Genomic DNA, 22,575 nt, shown 5'->3' with positions numbered 1-22,575 from the left:
CTGAGTTCTCTCATTCAGAAATTTTTGAGTCTCATGTGAAAATTCAATATTTTTGCATCATTAATGCATTATTTTCATGCAACTCAAAAACATCTGGAGTGTAAAAGTTCAAACTGAGCATGTGACAAGTTTTCAAGAAATAAAAGCCATTTTTCTAATTTTACAAATACTTAAAAAATAGCAGTGGTTAGAAATACATGCATGCACACTAAAGGTATTAGAATTTTAGTCATATTATTGCCTGCAATACTCTGGCGGCACCCATCTACCAGCATTCTCAAAGAATGCTATAATCTAAAACCTATGCCAAGTTTTAGAAGAAAACAAAAATACTCTACCGAACAGTAGTTTCACAAATTACTGTCTAAGGATTTTTGCTTGACCTAGCAGAGGGATATTCCTTGAAATGCTAACAATATATAAAATAATTTTACTACTCCATGGCATAAAAAATATGGAATTTTGTCATTTTCTGTTTTTCCTTGTTAAAAAGGAACATAAAAATGATGTTAAGTGCAAAGCCTTTACCACTACAAAATTAGAGTTGAAAAAGATAAATAACCCAAGAAATTGCAATATGAAAAATATAAGATTTTCAGAAAAATTATCAAGTATATCAATGTTTTCAGTATTTTTGAACTCCTTGGGTATTAAACACACACACAGAAGTATAAAGGGGAGAAAAAAACCACATGCAATGACAAATAACAGTGCTATTATCAGTCAGTAACTTGAGTAATTTTCTTTATCCTACTTAACACTTGCAACATTCTGACTGAGTAACTATATTAAAGATGAACTTTACGCCAGTAAATAACTTTTGGAAGGTAAAATGGTACAATTAATGCACAGTTATTAAAGTTTATGTCAAAAATTGTGAGGATTTTCTTTCCACCTCTTACAGGAGATGCAGGAGGGTTTCTACATTACAAACGACCCAACAGCAAATTATAGCACTATTAAGAAATGAAACAGGAGAAAAAGTAATTAAAATCTTTAAATCTTCTACCATAGCACTTAATTTGCAATGTTTGATAAAGGCATTGCATTTAATATCTTCATAAAATAAAATATGCATATTTCCTTAGTATTTACCAAGAAAGATGATACACTTATAATGATGCAGACATCATTATATCTGTAAAGTAATTCTGATGTGATATTTAAATATTTGATTTAAAATGATGTCACAAACTTATGTTCACAAGTTAAAAATTAGAATTTTACATACAGATGGAATATTTCTAAAAATTGTCATTTGACATACCTCTGAAACATCAAGACACTGTTTCCACAGAAAAACATTGACTTTTACTACTCTAAAACTAGCCATGTTAACAAGAAGTAAATGTCATGATTATTTTCTGAAATAATTAATTGATGAAATACTGTCTAATAATTTGGGTATTATTTTCCTTTGATATGTATACAATTATGGAAGATTGGATATTAGGATGACTAGATTAATTATAAAACTTATTCTAAAATTCCTTTTCATACAAATCTCATAAATGTTTGTTTGAAAAACTTCATTATTGATTGGTTGCATCCTTCCATCTCAAGGTTCCCCTCACTGGGAGAAAACATTTTGATAAATGTTTAATAAAATCATATCTTTACTCTGTTGTAACTTCTGACTTATTCTGGATGCAATAGATACATTAATAGCTAATCTTTTGCTATTTTTTGTTTAAATAATTCTATTTATCCCACAGATTAGGTAAAAATTTTGTGTTTTTTTGTTTTTGTAGATTGATGATAAAATTTAAGAACTAAAATGCAAATTAGTATAACAGGTTACTATAATATATTAAAAAAACAAATAGACAAATATATGGTATGAGAAGTTGGTTCAAGGGAAATTATACACAACGATATAAAGGATTAAATAATTAAATAAAATTTCTTTAAGTCAAATGAATTAATATAGCTGTTACATAGGAAGTGAGTATAACCTTACTTTCAGTGCGTGTAATAAGGCAGATGGATATGAGTTTCCCCCATAACTGTAAAATGGTGAGTGAAAAGTTTTAATTAAAGCAGAGTGATTCAACAAGAAAATAATTTTCTTGTTTAAAAAGCAGTTACAACCAACAGAGTTTTTTCTAGTTAAATTATATAAAAATGTTTCCTTACTAAAATAGTCTATCATTCAAAATATTAATGTAGTAATGCCAAAATTTTAAGAAAAGTTTACTGCTGGATCTAGTGAGTGTGTGTGCTTTATGTGTCATATGTGACAAATTAGCTTCATTTATTTTTAAAGAGTCCCCAAAAGGCTGGAACATCACACACATTACTTTGATATATAAATTGGGATTATGACATATTAATGTCTAATCTGATAAGAAAAATGAGTGATACCAAGATATCACTCAAGTATACACATCAAGGACCTAGGAATATATGTATGCATTTTAATGTTAAATCTAGGAAAGTATTCCCATTTAGATGACATAAAATTAGGTGGAAAACATTTGTTACGTGCTAAGTTTAGTCTGTTCTTTAATAACAGCATGATTCAAACTGTCATCGAACATAAGATCTGTTAAAATTAAGGGAAATATTTCAAAATCAGTCTGCAATTTGGGTTTGGCAAACATTTAGATACAATGTTGAGGGAGTTTTTAGAGGGGAACTGTGACAGATCTGGTTTTTGCTTAGAAGATTATCACATCCTCTGATTTTTCTCTTTCTTAATTGTACTTCAACAAGCAACAAACAGTATAATAAAAGGAAAATATGTAAAAGAAAGGAAAATGCATCTTACTGAATTTAATAATTAACCTTGTTGACATAAACATAAAAAGCAAACTTCACTTTTCAAGGCCCACTCATGAAGAATTTTCTCATTAATAAAACACTGACTACATTTAAGCTATAAAATTTTCACATATAACACTAAAAGAGTAATGTACCATGTTTCTGTCTCCAAATTTATGTAATTTGTTTTAAATTTAGAGATCCTTTATATCTTATAGTTATTCTTTACCAGTTCAGATATTTATGTACCTCTATATATTCATATAGAGTTATAGATTTTATATGCATGTGTTATTAGAAGTCACGAAACTATGTAAAACTATGTAAAATAAAACTTTGTGTGAATTATATGATTGAAGAACTTCATTTAAAATAATAATTTTCAATAACATATTTTACACCACAGAATGTACAGACACACCCAGTGTTTTTTTTTTTTTTTTCCTAACAACAGACACAGGTGAATTTATAGATTCTTTATAAAATCTTTAAATGATTCTAAATTCAAAGCCATAGAAATAGAATCGAAATAATGTAGATTGTTAGATATTTTGATAGTACATGTTCAGCGCTCCTCTGATAACATCGACAGCTATATCTTTGGCATTGAAAATCAGTACGAGTTCTTGACAAAATTTTGCAGCTTAGAGCTTCATTTTCTTTTAAACAAGGAAAAACAGGGTTGAATAAGATACAAAAACTGGAAGGAAACGATTAATGATTATTTTTTTCTTAGTAAGTTTATCTTTGGGACCCTGAATTACCTTTTACTTTATTATATGATGTGGACTGTATGAATCCATTTAAAAACCAACTAAGTTGTACCACATTTTAGGAAAATTATATAATATAATATATATATTTTATATTTATTTAGAAGCTTTGAAATAGTACAGTAAACACTTTGCAACACGGTGTATAAACTACAGAATGTCTTTGATATTTTGTGGGTCTTCAGAATACAACATTTTTTATAACCCACAGGTGAAAAGAACATAATCACAATCTCTCTTGTAAAGTTGGAATAGTTTGGGGAACACTTGATCACACAAAAATAATATAAAACAGTCAAGTTTAAAACAGTGATATTGCATTTATAATGCACAAATTTCCTTTATCTTTATAACTGGCTTCTCGTGGTGAATATAAACATCTAAAGGGCTCAGTGACATTTGGAGAGAGAAAGATATAGTGCTGTAAACAGGCACACACTGATCGGAGAGGCAAAATCAGTTGCCTAAAGTTTCTACAGTTCTGCACATTTCAACTCATTTCTCAGGCCTGCTGAGAGCAATTAGGTCCTATAATTAGCCGTAATGACTCCGCTGGCAACCTAATACTCAGTTACACACAACTAACTGGATGGCCAAGATAATGAAGTTGAAAAGTTGATGCTTTTGTTGGTCGACTTTGTGCAAATCATGCTGCTTCAGGTAAGTCCTGTAGAATTGACTAGCATATCCTTTTCCGTGCTGTGAAAAAGAAAAGAAAAATACTCTAAGAGAAACAGCCTGACTGTTGGTGTTTAGAATTGCACAGTATTGTAAAAGAAGCAAATACAGCTGGAAACAAGTTGTATCCCCCTACCAGACCCAGGTAGTGGCAAGATATTTCTGTGTCACCTTGGCTTCCAATAGCCACATTCTGTTGTTTGGGTTTCTGAAAATGACAATTTTGACGTTTATACAAATCAGTTTTGCATGGGAAATGTGAGCTTTATATACCAACCCTCAATTATGTGATTAACTTTTTAAAGTTATCTACAAAACAATCCCTACTTCACTATTTATGCACAATCAGAATAGAGGAAAAAATTGTGGTCCTTACATTTCTAGAACAAGTCTTTAGAATATCTGTGATAAGTGGTTATATATTTAATTTAACAAGCTCTAAGTTACATGTATTAAATCTACATATAATAGGAGAAAACTGTACCAGGAAGTGTTCATGTAGTTAAAAATTAAAGGATGATTCACATTTTTGAGGTTTATTTTATCTAATTTTTTTAGAATTATATAAAAACCAAATCTTTTTATGGCTCATAATTTTGTAAGGTAAATTTATCCCCTGAAAGGAATCAGTTTTCTTCTAAGGTGGGAATAGGCAAAGGGGAGAAAAAGATATTATTGAATGTGGCCCAGTCTTATAAAATGAATTATGAAGCAGGATGTCCAGATTCAATCATTCAGAATTTATGATCTTCAGTATTTAATTTGTAATGATAAAGGATACTTCTTCCCACTTATTCATAATCTTTGTGATATTTGACCATGAGTACAATGAGAATAGAGACTGCATCTCCTAGATCAGTATCTGGGACATAAGAGATGTATAATAAAAATGAGCTAAAAATCAAGATGGTTTAATTGTGATTAAAAAACACATATATGTGTATCTCATTAAAAAATAAGTACAACATTAAGTAGCATAACTGAATTATTTCAAACTGGTGAAAAGTTACTTTTTTTGTTGTTTTCTACGAATGTAAGAACATGCTGATGAGTTCACTTCCTCTCCTATGGTATTTCCACTCATTTCAAGTAGATTTTCTAGTTTTATATTTTCTTAATTTATTTTCCCTGATTCTTTCATTTATTTTTCCTCACAAACTCAGTTTCTGACCAGACCATCAAGCATTTCTTCATTAGTTCACCTTTTAGCAAAGATACATCAATTAAAATTGTAAAAATCAGGTACCACCACTGACAGAAATCAAAGTGAAAATGAATATATACATCTTCTGTGTAGTAACCAGTACTGAAAATAATCAAAACATATTTTTATAATATCATATAATATCATGAATTATAAAATGAATTAGCTATAACAGGGGACCACATGGTAGCTATTATAACTTACCTGGTCATAATGCTACAAAGAGTATTCTATTATATAAGCAAATAGAAACTTCACTCTTTTAAAAGAAGCGAATCTTATTTTCCTATGCCTTTGAATTCAAATTCTCTGCTTCGTGATAAACTTGATAAATATGAATGATTTACATTTTGTTTATATCAATCAGGATTTAAAATTCTCAAGTAAATTAAAATATTTAGCCATCGCAGAAACTCAGGTTTATAAAATGAATTGGAACAAATAATTATAGTGATCAAATAACGTATTGTCTGAACTGCACAATTGTGTAGCTGAAAGGGAGCATTATTAATGACTGCACAAGGTGTAATCTTGCACTTTTCTGGACAACCCAGAAAATACCATCATCTTACAAATAATTTTTTTCAAAATAAGTTGGAGATATTACTTACAGTTTGAAGTTTTTCTTAAACAGTATAAATCAGAAACTACTGATTTTTAGGAAACATTCTACTAGTTCAAAATAAAAAAGAAAGTCAGTAATGACCTATACTCAACCTATAAACTAACTCATTATGTGAAAAAAATGAATACACTGAAAAGCTACTTAGTGTAAATGCAGAGATTAGTCAACCTAACACAAGTTTAAATGAGTAAAATATTTCTAATTAGGTTAAAAGATTACTTATAGGGGGCTTCCCTGGTGGCGCAGTGGTTGAGAGTCCGCCTGCCGATGCAGGGGACGTGGGTTCGTGTGCCGGTCCAGGAAGATCCCACATGCCGCAGAGCGGCTGGGCCCGTGAGCCATGGCCGCTGAGCCTGCGCGTCCGGAGCCTGTGCTCCGCAACGGGAGAGGCCACAACAGTGAGAGGCCCGCGTACCACCAAAAAAAAAAAAAAAATTACTTATGAAATAAGTTATTAGCCTAGATATTATACGTTCATTTGATTTAATTAGGATACAGAAAAATCGTGTTATTAAAGTGGTTCACTGTTACAAGAACACAGATGTTTAGCATATAATATACTCAATATCTGAAACATAAACACAAGCTTAAAAGGTATATTTTATTACTGCTTAGGCTTACATGTGTGCTGCTTTTATTTAAAATGCACCTATTTCAGTAGTTCTCCGAATAATATAATCACCTTTCGTTACATCTACCTCTTCCCATCTATCTGTTAATTCAGGAATGCAAATCTGAATAGGACAAGTGTAAGGGCTGAAGTTGAAGGTCAGAACAAATTAGAATGGAGAGGGAAGATTTCCTTTATTTCAAAAGCTAATTTCCCGAATGTTAAGGATTGCTAGACAAACTAGAGAAAATAAAATATATTATTACTAAAGTTACAGTCATATACATTTTGTTTCAAGGCTTTTTTTTTTTTTTTTTTTTCTTTCCCCACAGGCCTAGCCACTCCGCGGCATGTGGGATCTTCCCGGACCGGGGCACGAACACGTGTCCCCTACATCGGCAGGCAGACTATCAACCACTGCACCACCAGGGAGGCCCCCTGTTTCAAGGCTTTTAAAAGGTGAGTCTGAATACTGAAAAATCATTGTTCTTTGGGGGATATATGGGTTAATGCTGGAAGTAGCACACAAATATAAGAGACAAATTGACGCTATTACATTTTAGAGTCCATACCAAGGACAGTTATTCCACAGTATTAACGATTATGGTCATGCATTTGTTAAGCATTTCAGGCTACAGAGTATGGGTAAAATACATTGAATCTTCATGCTTTCTGATGTATTCTGTATATGTTTTGAAATTATCAAAGCATAGTTGGAGAATTTCTACTTTTTCTTTTCATTTCGCAAATGCATTTTTCCTTAGCTATTCATCAGCATGTATAGGGATTTGCTTACTTGATATGAATAAAATATTTTATTTTCATTCAAGTCAAAAGTAATAGAAAAAGGACTATTAGCATTCCTTTTTTTTTAACTATGTCAATTCTTCCTTAATTATATGTTTTTAAAAAGCTGTACTTATAAGTATTTACAATATATATATATATTTTGTAGAATTACACCTATTTACTTTAAAAATTCAAAAATAAAATAAAATTCATTAAAAATTTAAAATTCAAACAGCACAGAAAAAGCCAAATAAGAATAAAAGCACTCAGAAATACCCAAAAAATGATAACTGCTGCTAACAACTTTGTGACTATCTTTCCAGATACTGTGATTCCAGATTACTGGAATTTTATTTTATTTATTTATTTATTTATTTGTTTGTTTTTACCTCTATTTATTCATTCACTGCATTTATTCTTCAAAGTGAGTCATATAAATGTTACATTTAACACATTTATCTTACTGCCTGAACTACAGATGAAAAATTACTATTAATGGAGAAGAGGTTCAAATATCTACCTTTTATAATTTAGCATATATATGTGTGTATATATTTAACAGGTATACGTATGTATATTTTCAGCATATACATACTATTTTAATGAAAGTTCCATGATGCATATTTTTCCTTATACTGTGGAATCGTGTTACTGCCTTTGGTAATTTGTAAAGTCTGATATTAAACTGTTGGACATTTAAAAATTCTGATGAATGACTTAAGAAGACTGCTTGTAAATATGTATGTTGCAAAAAATAATTGAAAAACATCACCAGTGATATTCTATTTCTTCAACATACTATAGTTTACTAAAAATCTGGTGAAAAAATAATATTGTATAATATATTAAAATGACAATTTAATCATTTGAATATTCACATTCCTCTACTTGCGTAGCAGGAAGCATAATACTCTTTATACTTTATGACAGCGTAAATCACAGAAGCTAAAGTAATAAATAAAGCTTATGAAGTGATCTAATCTATTTCTGCCAGTGAAAGAAAGAACAGCCTTCAAATATCCCAGATGATGGAGACTCCACTACAGTGAAAAACTTCTAGAAGCTGAGATCAGTAAGCTACTCGGGAAGTCATTCAAATGTTTCCTGAGCCTCAGGGTCAGGACACTTCTTTATGTATAAAGTGAACTACAGTACAAGAGTTTAAGCCCATTACCCTTGTAGGAGTAAGAAACATCTACTCTCTGTTCCCTGTGTGAAAGCACATCATAAACTGAAAGATCATTTAAAAGTAAGCCCCATTAGAGATCTGTCCAGCGAATAATCAGTTCTTTTAACTTTCCTCTGTCTTATTCTTGAACCATTTTTGAAGATTCTCTTCAAAAATGTCTCTAAAGAGTTTTTTTTCTGTTTAACCCTAAAGTTCTGAGATGAGCATAGTTGTGTTAACTATTAAAATGGGTCGCTGCTTTGTTTTTGATCTTCCCACTGGAACGCCCTTATATTTGCTTTTATTTTTTTAATATAGTTGTATCTTGTTCATATTGTAAATGTTTTCCTCCTCTCAAAAAATTACAAAAATATTTGAAATTAAATATGTATATAATTTGAAAAATTACATGCTATGGTTTATTATGAATTTTAAAGACTGAAAGCCTTCTGTTAGTATAATATAGATTGTCTTTCTGTCTAATAACTGTAGCTCAGAGCAATATAAACTTGCATTCTTATATTTATTTCATAATGTTCACAGCATCCTCATGTTAAATTTCCTTTCATCAAACAATATGCCTTTTTATTCTAGTTTGACAGAGTTAAGAGATTACAGAATATATCTAGAAAGCAAGAGTTCATTTGGAGGAGGTGATTCCCATTTGTAAACTTGATTAGTTTTTTAGAAAGGAAACTTTTTGAAATAAATGACTCAAATAAGACTTCAGACCACTCACCTAAGAAATACATCGTAAAGCCAAGTGTTTATTTTTAGTTTAGTCTATATATGCACGCAATGCTTACAACATAATTTGCAATTATTAAATGCCTATTAAATTAAAAGATAAATCCGTGGGTATTTTAAGGGATAAGAAATCGGTAAGTGTAGTTTTGTGGATTAGAAATGTACATCAATAAATGGATCCTTTCTAAGATAGGAGACAAACATATTGAGCATAATATTCTCTTTATAGACATTTTAGCTCTAGAAATTCTGGCACCCCTAAGTGCCAGAACCTAGTGACCAAAACTGCTATTTTTTAGTTGCGATGGAGACTGTATATGAACTTGAGGTCACAAAATAGAAATGAGTTGGACTTCATTTGCTTACTAAGAATGGTGTGGGCAAAGACAGAATTAATTTCATAAGCTGGAAGTTACCCTTGAGATCAAGCAGTGTTGATGCACTGTGCGAAGCCCTATATGTACCACCTGTGAAAATTACAGTATTTAGTATTACAAATGGAGCTTATTTTTAAACCACATTTTGTTGTTAGTTAAAAGACTTCATAGCCTTGAAAATAGGGGCTTCTATCTGTCTACAAGTAGAATCCAAAAGTATGGCAGAATACCATTACCTTCACATAGCTTTGAGCAAGTGAGTCTCCCAAAACATCATGAATTTCTTGTAGATAGAAAATCCATAGGCTTTTAGAAATTTCTATATACTTGTATGTGTTTGTGTGTATGTGAATATGTGTGATTTAAAACTACCTTCTTATTAAGGCAATAGTATATTCACCAAGAAATATCTACTCTATGGGTTACTGCAACCTTGTCAACTACCATTAATATATATATTTTTAACATCTTTATTGGAGTATAATTGCTTTACAGTGTTGTGTTAGTTTCTGCTGTATAACAAAGTGAATCAGCTATATGTGTGCATATATCCCCATATCCCCTCCCTCTTGCATCTCCCTCCCCCCCTCCCTATCCCACCCCTCTAAGTGGTCACAAACCACTGAGCTGATCTCCCTGTGCTATGTATTAACAGGGTAGGTGTAATTACAGTAACTCAATTTTGTTTGGTTTAAAAATCTTTGTCTCTAATTAATTACTTTAATTAAGAGTGCTTTAAAATCTACAACAAAAAACAGTGATAGTATATTAACTCCTTTAATTAGACAATATACTTTGATTATTATCATTACCTGAACTGATTTAAGCAAAATATCAAAAAACACATGGTAATCATCTAGACACAAAAATTGTCAATATTCTAAATATCTTTTTAAATGCTAAAGAAATAAACTTTTATATTAAAATATTTGTTTAAAAAAACTTAGCATGACAAAGTACTTGCATTTTATAGATTGAATGGATGTATTCCAAACTTACCTAGAAATTTCAAAAATTATGCCTTGAAAGCTTAACAAATTTTCCCTGAGGGCGAAAAAAGTAATAGGACATGACCCTACCAAGAACACTCTGGTCACCATCCAGGCTCTCTTTGACAAAAAAAACCCCCTTGCCTGAATGGTATCTTAAAATCAAGTGTGGAGACTGAATTCTTTTTAAATGCTCCGCCCCTACATTGGCATATATTTCTTTTTAAATGCTCCGCCCCTACATTGGCATATATTTAGGAAATGGAACTCTCTAACACATATTGCTCTCCATGTTTATAATATCATTGAAAAAATTTCTGGAATTCTTTACCATAACGCACTAAAATATGGAAACTGTGATTTTTTCCACAACTATTTGAAAATTGCATTCTTTACATGGCAATAAAGAAATACCCTTGAAACTTCTTTTGAAGAAAATCCACTCAATTAACTCTTACTTTAATAATGACAAAAGATCTTTCATTTAACTTAGACAAATGCCATGATTATGTGTCTCTAAATTCTAACAAGACATCCATATGCTTCTTTAAAGAATAAATGGTTCCTTTTTTTTTCTTTGAGAATTATGGAGCTGATATTTACTGACATTTAGATACTTATATTTCTAGTAGTTTCCTTCAAAACAATATTATAAGGAGATCAAATTAGTTACTTCCCTGTAAGGTTGAAATTAGCATTAATTTTCCAAGTAAAGGTTTGGAAAATTCCTGCAAGGCATTAGTTATTCCTCTAAGTGTAGGGATGTTATACCTGTTTAGACTTATTTGCAACAAACAACATCACTGTATCACAATATTAAACCAACTACTAGTGACATGCACAACTTTGTCTTCTATATGAAAACCAAGCAGAGAAATTCCAGCAATGAAAGACAGGGAAAACTTAAGAATAAATACATAAGATCTTCATTTAAAAAATACATAGCCATGTATCTAATTTATTAACCACTAATAGCCTACTTAAATAGTGATAAGATTTCAAAATAATTCAACTAACACTTTAGATAACTAAGCCATGGAAATAAGTGGAAAATCTTCTGGGCTGGTAAATAAAATACTAATAGCACAATTTTTACAAGGTTATTTTCAAAAAAGAGACACAACACGCATGACTTAGAAACGGTGTGTAGAAGTATGGCTATTTATTTAATATACTTGATGATCTGACTTCCCCTAACATCATTCAGTTGCTTCTATGTCAAAGCAAATAGCAGATTAATAACAGGAACTGCAGGCTCAGAAGGGTTGAAATCTGACTCACTGAAAAGTGAAAGCTAACCACTGGTTTTCTGTATCTAGAAAAACATCCCCACACTAAACAGGTTAGGAACTCAAGACTACAGGTGCCAATAACTTCTTAAGCGGAGTTGCCAGATAAAATACAGGGTGTCCAGTTACAGTTGAATTTCAGATAAACAGTGAATAATTAGTTAGTATACATACCCCCCATGCAACATTTGGGTGTCATGTATTTTTATTTGTTAGATCTGGCAACCATATCCTCAAGATATCAGCTACATGATAGCACAGATGATACTAGTTACCACTGAGGAGAATGTTAGGCTGTTTTTCCTAGAAAAATATTACACTCTATTCTCTAATTAATTTGTAGAACTGTAGTTCATATAATACATTTTGTACATATTTCCATGTAAAATGATTTTAAAATTAAGATGTAAGAATTCAAAAGGAGATAAAATATAAAAAATCAGTTATCTATTATCATAGATGAACACAATCTTGTCATTTAAATTTTTTTGTATTATAATTAAATTTTAACCTTGATTTCAATTGAAGCATTTGTTTTTGTGAGGTAGATATAGCATATTTGATAAAATGTTCTTTCTTCTTTGCATAAGAACCATAATTTTAAATTATTTATTCTAAAATTTAAATCTAAATATACATTCTAATTTTAGTTCTATTCTAGAAACTCATTAAACTACCTCCCTCTTGGACCTTCAATTTAATCTAGAATCAGATAATTAGAGATTTGAAAACCGATAAGCAGTGAATCAAACTCAGCTTTAAAAACATCACAAAAATGCGAATTTGTTAAAATAAGATCACTACCATGCTTGTTAAACATTAAAAATCATTTTAGTTATGTTCTAATTAAATGACAAGAGTTAAATCCTTACACAGTTATATTACATTCCATAACTTTAAACTTTGTGTTTGATTAGGGTTTTTCCTAATTACTGTAAATATTTAACCACCTAATAAAGTCAATAAAAGTCATGTTATACATTTATTATTTATGAAAAGTATCACAATAAATCTAGGAAAAAGTTCAAGTTTTAAATAATTAACCTTTGTTAAGTCTAGTATTTGTTTAAATAATTAACCAGGTTAAATAGTATTGACAATATATATTTATATATAACATATCTACATCATTATTAAAATATGACTAAAGTACAAATGTACCTACATGTCTCGTAATAAAATTCTCACAGAACAAAATAAAAATGTTGTATCCTTGTTTTAAAAAAAGTATCTGAGATACTCTTTAGTTGCCACAATGCCATAAAGAAAAATCTGAAAATAACTTGTGCAATACTGATGATAAACAAAAATACCAAAGGCTTAAAAACTGTTACATGAAAACCCCAGAAACCCAAAGGAAAGCCAGATAAATTACCTCTAGCCCTGGTTATCCCATATTACAACAGTCTCCTGCTTATACTCATATATCTACAGTGGATCCCACTTTATGTTCATGTATAAGATTACCTCATTTTTACTTAATGTTTATGTATATGTTTGTGAATTATATGCGACAGACAACTGAAAAGAAATAGACTGTGAAATTAGCAGTTGGTGATATTGAAATATGAGGATTAAGGAGTTATTAAAGAGAAAGCAATCAATCAGAAAAAAAATAAATAAATAAAAAATAAAAGAGCTAGTAGCAGTATATGTAAGGCCAGAATAAAAGAACATGAAAATCAAGGAAGGTTGAAAAATGATGAAATCCAGGAGAGTGTATGTTAGGAGTGGAAATGGTTAGGTTTAGGGGGGTTGTTTGTTTGTTTGTTTTGCCATTCAGAGATTACTATAATTATATTAATTTATGTAAATTGGGAAGATGCCTAAATAACTAAGGAGAAAAAGAAATGCACTCGCTTCCTTGGTTTCAGGATGGTTCATTTATTGATTAATTGATGTAGTCTAATATGGCTTTATGGGTATTTACTTTGCTCCAGACAAAGTTCTGGGATTTGAGACTGTAAAATGAATACACATGGATTCTTCTCTAAAAGATCTACCAGTCCAATAGGCTAACAATTGTTTTATAGGATAGTTTAACAATAGCAATTGCATATAAAATCTATAAGAAGTTACAAGAAGATTGTATATATCTCTTTGTCTGGGAAGGCTTCCCATTAAAGGTAAAAGGAGTTGAATCTTGATGGATGAGTAGATGGCCAAGCAGCCGGGGTGGGAGTGGTTTTTCCAATGAGAGAGCATTCCAGAGGGAGAATGGAATGTCAAAGTGCAAGGGCCTGGGAAAAACAGTGTATCAAGAAGCCTACAATCACTGAATGGCATGAAACTAAAAAATGTAGGCAGGGTTTAAACAAAAAACTTTTAAAGCTAATAACAGCGTGAACGTTATTGCAGCCGAAACAGAAAGCCTCTCAAGATTTTTAAAGGGGAACATATTAAAGTCAAATGTCTGTGAATATAAATAAATTCTCTAATTATTTGACAGTGGAAGCCAGACAGAGAAGTAGAGGGGTTTTCATTAATTTTTGTGAATTAGGAAGAAATGACTGGGTTCGGGGAATGCAAAAAAGAAAGTACGCCTGTGTCTTCTCACAGAGTCCAGCCGAGGATCCAGGGTTTATACTTTACACATCTGGAAATAGTTTGCATTCCATCACCCTAAATCTTCCAAAAGTGACAAAGTGTTCTGCAGTCAAAATGACTGCCTGGATGTTTTGTGGTTGATAACTCAATTCTAAGATAATTGTGACAGAAAAAAAGCAGTGATATGAGCTGCTCTAGGAAGTGATTCTATCCCATTGTCTCAAGCCTCAGGTTCTGTCAGCAGCAATTAAAGCCAGGAACCGTAGAAAAGATGGGACATTTTTTTCCACAGATTTTAACAAAGAAAAATAAGGCATATAATGATCACAAATATTAAATACACTGTATAAGATTTATATATGATTTATGTAAGATTTTTATATGAATCTTTTTTTTTAAAATAAAATACTGCTTCAGGGTTTATTTTTTTTCACAGAGAGACACTCACAAGTAAATCTTACCCTAGGAACATCTGGTCTGCAACTCACAGAAATGGTGAAGACACGGGGACAAATTTAATCACGGCATTTAAAATAATGTATTTAAAGTGATTAAATGTCACATACATTTGATCAAATCTTTCCTATCCAAAAATAACTCCCGTTGTATCTCGATCTACTAGTATTTTCAGTTATCATCTTCCCTAGTATCTACTTTTCACTTCTAAAAATCTTAATTTAGAAAAGAAAGTACACTTGTTTTCTACACTGTCTCACAATTAATTGTGAGATTGGGGATGCAATCTTCTCCCAATCATGCAGTCTCAAGACCTGAGAACCATCCTTGATAACTACTTTCTTTGCCTTTTATTCTTACATTTATAATTCTAATACTATAATTTTTTTTTCAGAATGTCTCTGATCCTTCCCCTATCATTCTCCGTCGGGCCCTTATTACCACAAAGATTGACAACTGCAGTAATGCTCTGCTAGTAAACCAAAAACAAAAATTAAACCCATGTAACAAATCCTTACTGACTTTCTTCTAAATAGTCATAAAGATAAAAAGAAATAAGCACATATAATGCATGGAACTGGGCACTGGAACTTAGTTGTTAGGCCTCTTGTTTTCTAGGCAAAATCATGATACCTATGCAGAACTGATGGGAAGGTAGAAGACAGAAAACAGAGAACCATAAAATCAAGAGAATTACACCTGAGAGAGTTCAATGAATAAGAAATAAACAAAAAAGTAAAGTTTGGGCAGTTTTTCAGGCGTTTCTCAAAAGGGTTTGTGACATCATTTGCTAGTTCTTTCTGACTGTGAAAGTAAAGGTACAAAAATATAAATATAAGGGTAACTGAAAGAGTTTATCAGATAATAGGGTTTTAGGGAAGAAAAAGGAGGCAGGAATATCTTTGGGCTTCTGTGTGTAAAGACTGATTTATGGCAGACATAGATATCTTTGGTATATCTTATAGAAAAACCCAATTTTCCACACTAATAGACTCTTTACATTTACTTTTTGTGATAATTTTAGGGCATTTGTGTCTCTCACACAGGGATATCAGAACTCTTTGGAGTAACAATATCTTGCCTAAGGCCAGAATTTCTCTAAGGGGTTAGTACAATTGTCAAAATGTAGATTAAGTCAAATTGGAAATGGAATTTTTGACCTGAAGAAATAGTCTTTATTTTTCTACAATCATCAAATATAATATGCTGCTTTCTATATGAAATAAAAATCAGTTGTTTCAAAAAAGAGTATTCTTTATCAGTTTATTTTTACTGTTTATTGCTCATAATCAAATATCTCCACTCATTGGACATGCACAAGTTAAGTAAAATAATGAGAATATGAAATGTTTAAAGTTATAATCATGCTTCGTGACTAACATCTTATAAAACAAATAAAGCTTAGTCTTTACTGGGCATTATAACTTTGGTTCTCATCTATCCATTTCATTGGTTTCACAGATGAAAAAGAAAAATAGGGATACTGTACTTTTAAAGCATATGTATTATGTGAAAGGATATACACTGCAGATGTAAAATAGTGATATATCATGAAAAGAACATTTGGAGTCTGATTTTTCTCTGGGAGTAAAAGAAAGCATAATTAGTTCTATTTAAACCCAGAATTTAAATTTTCTCCATACTCAGGCTGATGTCATTGTTCCAATTTTAACTGAATATATGGTTGCCCTGAACACCTAAATGAGTGCTTCCTTTGGGCCAAGCACTCACTGCTTTAAATATGTTAAATAATTTAATCTCCACAATGAGCTTTTGAGGATCTATGTCACAGATAAGGAAAATGAGTTACAGGAAGATTAAAGAAATTACAGAGGTCACACAGCTAGTAACTGGCTGGATCAGTATTTGAACCATGGCAGATTGGCAGATTGGCTCTATAACTGGAGCGCTTAACTATACATCACTTCTCTGATGTGAGGACCAGTATAGAGACCCACTCTTGTAATTCCGTAGCAGGCTATGTGTCCAAAGGAAGTACATGCATACTTTGAGAACAAAATCAGAAAATGATGTCTTGTGAAATTAAATGTTCCAAGCTATCGTAAAGTCAAAATGAATAAAATTAGTGATGCTTAGGAAAACCTACCCTGAAAATAATGACTAGAGTCTTTTTTAAATATTTACTAAGGACACCACAATCCAAGTAGGCAAGCAGGTTGTACTCCACATACATCGTAAAGGAAGAGGAAAACTTTTCACTGGTATTGTAATATGTCCGAGGTTGGTTTCTTCATTTTTTTCAAAACCACTTCAAAGGAAGTTTGTATGAGGTATTATGAGGTATGGAGTGGAGAGATATCAATAATTGAAAATGCTTTTGCATGTTTCTAGCACGGCCCAGAGCAGATGACACTGAGATGACTTGATCCGAGTTGATTTGATCTGTGCAGGAGGTATAGTATCCTTATAGGATGAGGATGCCTGACACTTTGTGTGATCACTAGTAATGAAGTTGATCTGATGTCCTTTACACCTTCTCAACCAGAGTTCTCATAGTATTCCTATTTTTCCCCTGGATATCTCCAGGAGTATTTCAGTTGATTGTTATTACATCTGTATTTTAAATTAAGATATTGATCCTATTTTCACATCAGTCTGTGATAAGAATCATTTTCCTATATGGCTGGCCTTGAGAACATTTACATAATCTAGATCTACGGCAAACAAAACTGAAGGCCACCATGCCTACAATATAGTATGTCTTCAATAATAAGTTTTCTTGAATGTGGGTCACACTGTTTTTGTCAGTAGCTTGGGAAGGTCAGTTTAAAACAGCTGGTTAAAAACATTTTTACAGTTTCAAACTACCATAGCACTACTTTACAATAAAGAATAGTATTATAAATAATAGGACCTATTGATATCTACCCCTCAGAATTAGAAAGTAGTTGAAATGTGAAAAACTTTAATAGAATTTTTAAAAGACATAGATTTAAAATTAATTTCAAAACAATATAATATACCCTTTGTAAATTATGTTAAATGCTTTTATTTAAAGCAAAGGTAATATTCCCCCATATTGGATATTTTAGCACACCTTTTATAAGCATTAAGAAATCACAATTCCTATGAAGAATTCCTACAAGGCAAGCAATTTAAGTTCTTAAGGATTATGTTTCTAGATTTCAAGGTCAATTTTAAGTCTGAGAGACGAAAATAAAATTATTCAATGTCAAGTATTTGCCTAAAAACAATTCTAAAGTAAGCCTGCATTAAAAAAAAAAAAACCTTTCCCAGTCACATTTCAATAGAGTCAATATTTTGTTGTTATAATTTGAGAAATAATTATCTTCCCACCGTTTCATAATATAATTTTAAAATATAGATTTCTCAAATCCTTAGTTTTAATTCAACTTCAAAGGAGTTAAAATTCACTCCAGTTTATCAATAAAAGGCATTTCTACATTGTCTACTACCAAAAACCCCTTTGCCTATATAAAATTGAGTATATTTATATAATCATAAAATATTCTCAAACATTTCTAAAATTATTTACTATAATCTGAAATTCATAGAGCTTATTTCATGACCCTTAATTGATGAGAAGAACTATCACTTTGTAACACTGTTTGTATATTTATGAAATTGTAGTGTGTCATTTCATCTTCTCCATGCCTATAAAATTGGCACTCAGTAGTAGCTACTACTGTTCTTAAATCAAGCATTAATGTTTATCTAACACCATTCCCCCATTTGACTATTTTCCCTTTCTTAAGTGCATGATTTATTCATGCCTCCACCCTTACCAAGCTAATGCTACATTTTAATTTACTCTCCAAAGTATCGATCCAAGATATAATGATCATATATAGCCTATTTGCTATATCCTCCAAAATAATTAAGAAAGCACGTATCACCACTAGGTTTAAGGAAAGTAGGCCACTTGACCCTGAGTCACTAATGATAGCTGCTGCATTTTTATTTGTAAGTCATTCCACAGTAACTGACACCAAGGATTTTCCTTAAAATTCAGCAGAGGATAATATGATACCAAAATGGAAAATTCTTATTATAAGAGAAATAAGCCAACTCAATAAAGAGAAGATTCAATATTTGATGAATATATTTAAAATATTTAAAATATCTTCATATAGATATTAAAATCTATAGTCATGTCTTTTATAAATTATTATATATAATATGAAGTCTTAAATCTTTAAGTTGTAATGCATACTTTTAATAGACATACTCTATGGTACTTATTGCATATATAAAATATACTAGACTTTTTCATACTCAGCTTTTACACTATATATATTTTCCCAAATTTCCTTCTAAAACTAGGATTTTAAAATTTCTGTTCCTAGACATTTAATCATCCATTGCAATTCAGTGTGTGAGAGGGAAAAAAAGGATTTAAGAAGCCAAATGTTTCCTTCCCCAAATTCCAAAATACGAAAGATAAGAAGTCATCTGTGTAGAAACAGGAAGGAAAGGAAATATATAAAAATCCAAGCTTTCTCAATTGCCTTTCCTTTTCCCCTAGTAAAACTGAGCCCCATCCTTCACTCCTTTAAACCAGACCCAGTATTAGAAAAGCATTCTGTGGGAATACATCACAGGGCTAGAAAGTGCTATTCCGCCAAATTACGGTTGGCGTATGTATATGTTTGTAGTTTGTAAAGTTTTCTAGGTAATGTGCTTCCATTTCTCTTAGGAGCAAATACCAATGTCAAGGTCAGGATATTTATCTGTGAAATATTTGTTTAAACACTTAACATTTGTTTGGTCACCTCTCCCCTTTTCTTCTTAATTCACAGTCCCTCAATCCTTTAGAGTCTCTTCAGATAGGTTATTTTCCACAATGTTAATCTCTTTATTCAGAGTCTCCTTTAAGCACCATAGTCTCCAGTTTGCCACAGTCCTCTAATCTAGGCTCAAAGAAATGCGAAATAGACACATTTCAATTTTTCTACTCTTTTGTTATAATCTGGTATTCAAATCAACATATTTAAGTATTTGTTTCTGTAAAACACCACTAAGTTAACAGAAGATTATGTTTCAAAGAGAAGATATAACGACAAGTATCAAGCATTTCTGAAATACTAGACATGATAATAACTCCAAAGATAGTAACAGAAATCATATCCAAGGAGAACACATCCTAACTAAATTATCTTTTTAAGCTTACATACTGATATGTTTTAGCTATGATATTTGCTTTCCCTATATTATCAGAGAGACTAACCAGCTATTACATTTTAGTTAAACTCAAATATATTGCACTAGTTCATTTATTCAAACTATATAAATTTTTAAAACCAGAAAAATTAATCTTTGGTTAGAGCCCAGGACAGTGGTAACACTTTGGGTGGTAGTAACTGAAAGGGGACAGAATGGTGGACTTTTTGAGATACTAGTAATGTTTTGGCTACTGGACACAGTACCCAGTTAATGTGGTCACTGATTACACAGGTGTGCTCCTTTTGTGAAAATTTCTTGAGTTATACGTTTGTGATTTTTGTACTTGTCTATATGCATACTGTACATTAATCAAAAGTTTTAAAATAAAAAATAAAAATGCGTTGCTATCAACAAACCTTATTTTAATCATGAATCAAATTAATTGTAAATGTAAATAATGTTATGAGAAAATTATGGAAATTTGAACAACAACCAATCAACGATAGCAAGAAAATTTTTTAGGAGGAATATTATTCCTGTGGTTATGTTCAACTTTATCTTTAATAAATATGCTGAAATATTAATGAATTAAACAGTAGGGTTTCTGGGTTTGCTTTAAAAATATGAAAGAAGAGGAAGTGTATTAGGTTTTGGATGAAACAAATTTGTCAAGAATTGATAATTGTTTAAGTGGAGAGTTTAGTAAACTGTTCTCTTTTTTGAATAAGCTTGAAATTATCCATCATTTAAAAAATGTTTAAAAATATAACTTAGTAGAATGTATGTGCTGTACATAATATCATTCCCTATTACCATTGTTCTTACCAAAAAGATTGAGGTAATTCAAGAATCAATATATATTCATCATAACAGATCTAGATTTCCTGACCTCCAATGTAATCATCTGATGAATAATTCTATGGCAAGTAAACCTTAAAACCACACTACTAGTGACTAGCAAGGGGATTGGTTCTGGCATCAGATTTATTAATAGTGAAAGAAAAAGGTACAATAATTTTATACTAATTTTACAGGTCAGTTTCAAGGTTTTCTACATATTTTTTTAAGAATAAAATGATAGAAACTGTCAAACTATAATTTTAACTCTCCTATCTATGGACCTATTACTCCTACCACCATTTTGATTAAACCTACATGTGAAGTATTTTACTTTAAACTCACCATCAGGTGTACATCATCAAGACAACTTATTACATTTACTTTATCTACTGTTGCCATTTTTGACTCAGAACTTTTACCAATATGTTGCCCTTTGAGACAAAGCCCAGTGATGTTTAGTTAAGTATGAGAGAAGCTTTCTGCCCTGGCTATTTCTTTATCCAGGGTGATTCAAAATTTAACCCAGGAAATATATGTTTGATATTGATTTTATTTATGTATTACTTCTCGGCTTAGGACTTTTTTATTTTTCCAAACACTTATTTTGACAAAAACATTTACAGATATGCTTTTTATGGAATAAGGTAGTAATTATCCAATTTTCAGCTGAAACATAGTTATTGGCATAAATATGAACCTTGGAACACTTGCTGACAAACTAATGTCAATTTTCCAGTTTGTGTAAAATATACAATTAAATATCCAACACAAGTAATATTAGAATCTTGTGTAGGATTCCAGCTAACATCAACATTAAAAGAGAGAAAAAAGCCCTACTGATTACAACATTTTTACAAGCAGTAAAAATAATGTCTTCCTCATAATACAGAAATCTATTTCCTCTACAGTGTCATGGTTAATTTTGTTGTATTATGCAATATGAACTCATCCTCAAAAAGTACAACCAGGACCCCCAAAAATAAAGGAACAACCAAAATTGATTGTATCAGTTATCTGTTTCTCAAAAAGCACCATATTATCATGTTAACAGCTTCTGATAATGAAATAGCCATTAGTTAAATAAATTTACTCTTATGTTAAGCATAATCTCTGTCTGTTCTTTCTCTGGTAACTGATAGATATAATTAAAAATTAAACTAAATTAAAAACATAATGCTTCTCTATGGGTTGCAAATATGCACAACTCTATCCATACAACAGAATCATTAAAATAGAACGCAGAAAATATATTTATAATCACTTGTTGAACTCAATGATTTAAAAACTATCTTTGATAATTTAGACAACACTTAAGAGGACAGGTTATAAAAATTTTATTGAAATAAATTTCACATATAATCTTTTCAATCCCTACAGTTAAAAGAAATGTATCTCTAGGAAAAAGAATATGGTTAAGTGCCTAGACATAATATATAAATATAATGTCATATACTATATCAATTAAAAAATCAAAAATAAAATCCTGATTTTTATCTGTAGATTTTCCAGCTTACAATTTGTTTTTATCCATGTCCTTTTGTATGTAATTATATTTTGGGGTTCAATCTTTCAAAT

At 31.0% G+C, this 22,575-nt stretch overlaps 1 protein-coding gene across 1 annotated transcript in view; it reads right to left on the bottom strand.

Annotated features, from left to right (window-relative positions):
* Nucleotides 1-3,671: 3,671 nt before the first annotated feature.
* Nucleotides 3,672-22,575, bottom strand: part of PCDH10 (protocadherin 10) — a 38,400-nt gene continuing 19,496 nt past the window's right edge. Inside the window, exon 6 of the mRNA XM_024745132.1 lies at nucleotides 3,672-4,235. Within this exon, the coding sequence (XP_024600900.1) occupies nucleotides 4,216-4,235 (20 nt within the window). The 3' untranslated portion in view covers nucleotides 3,672-4,215. The remainder of the gene's footprint in view (nucleotides 4,236-22,575) is intronic.

Source organism: Neophocaena asiaeorientalis, unplaced genomic scaffold (genome assembly GCF_003031525.2).
Source record: "Neophocaena asiaeorientalis asiaeorientalis breed wild unplaced genomic scaffold, Neophocaena_asiaeorientalis_V1.1 scaffold65, whole genome shotgun sequence".
NCBI lineage: Eukaryota > Metazoa > Chordata > Mammalia > Artiodactyla > Phocoenidae > Neophocaena > Neophocaena asiaeorientalis.
The sequence above is the reverse complement of the archived record's forward strand: the minus strand, read 5'-3'. Positions and strand labels throughout refer to the sequence as shown.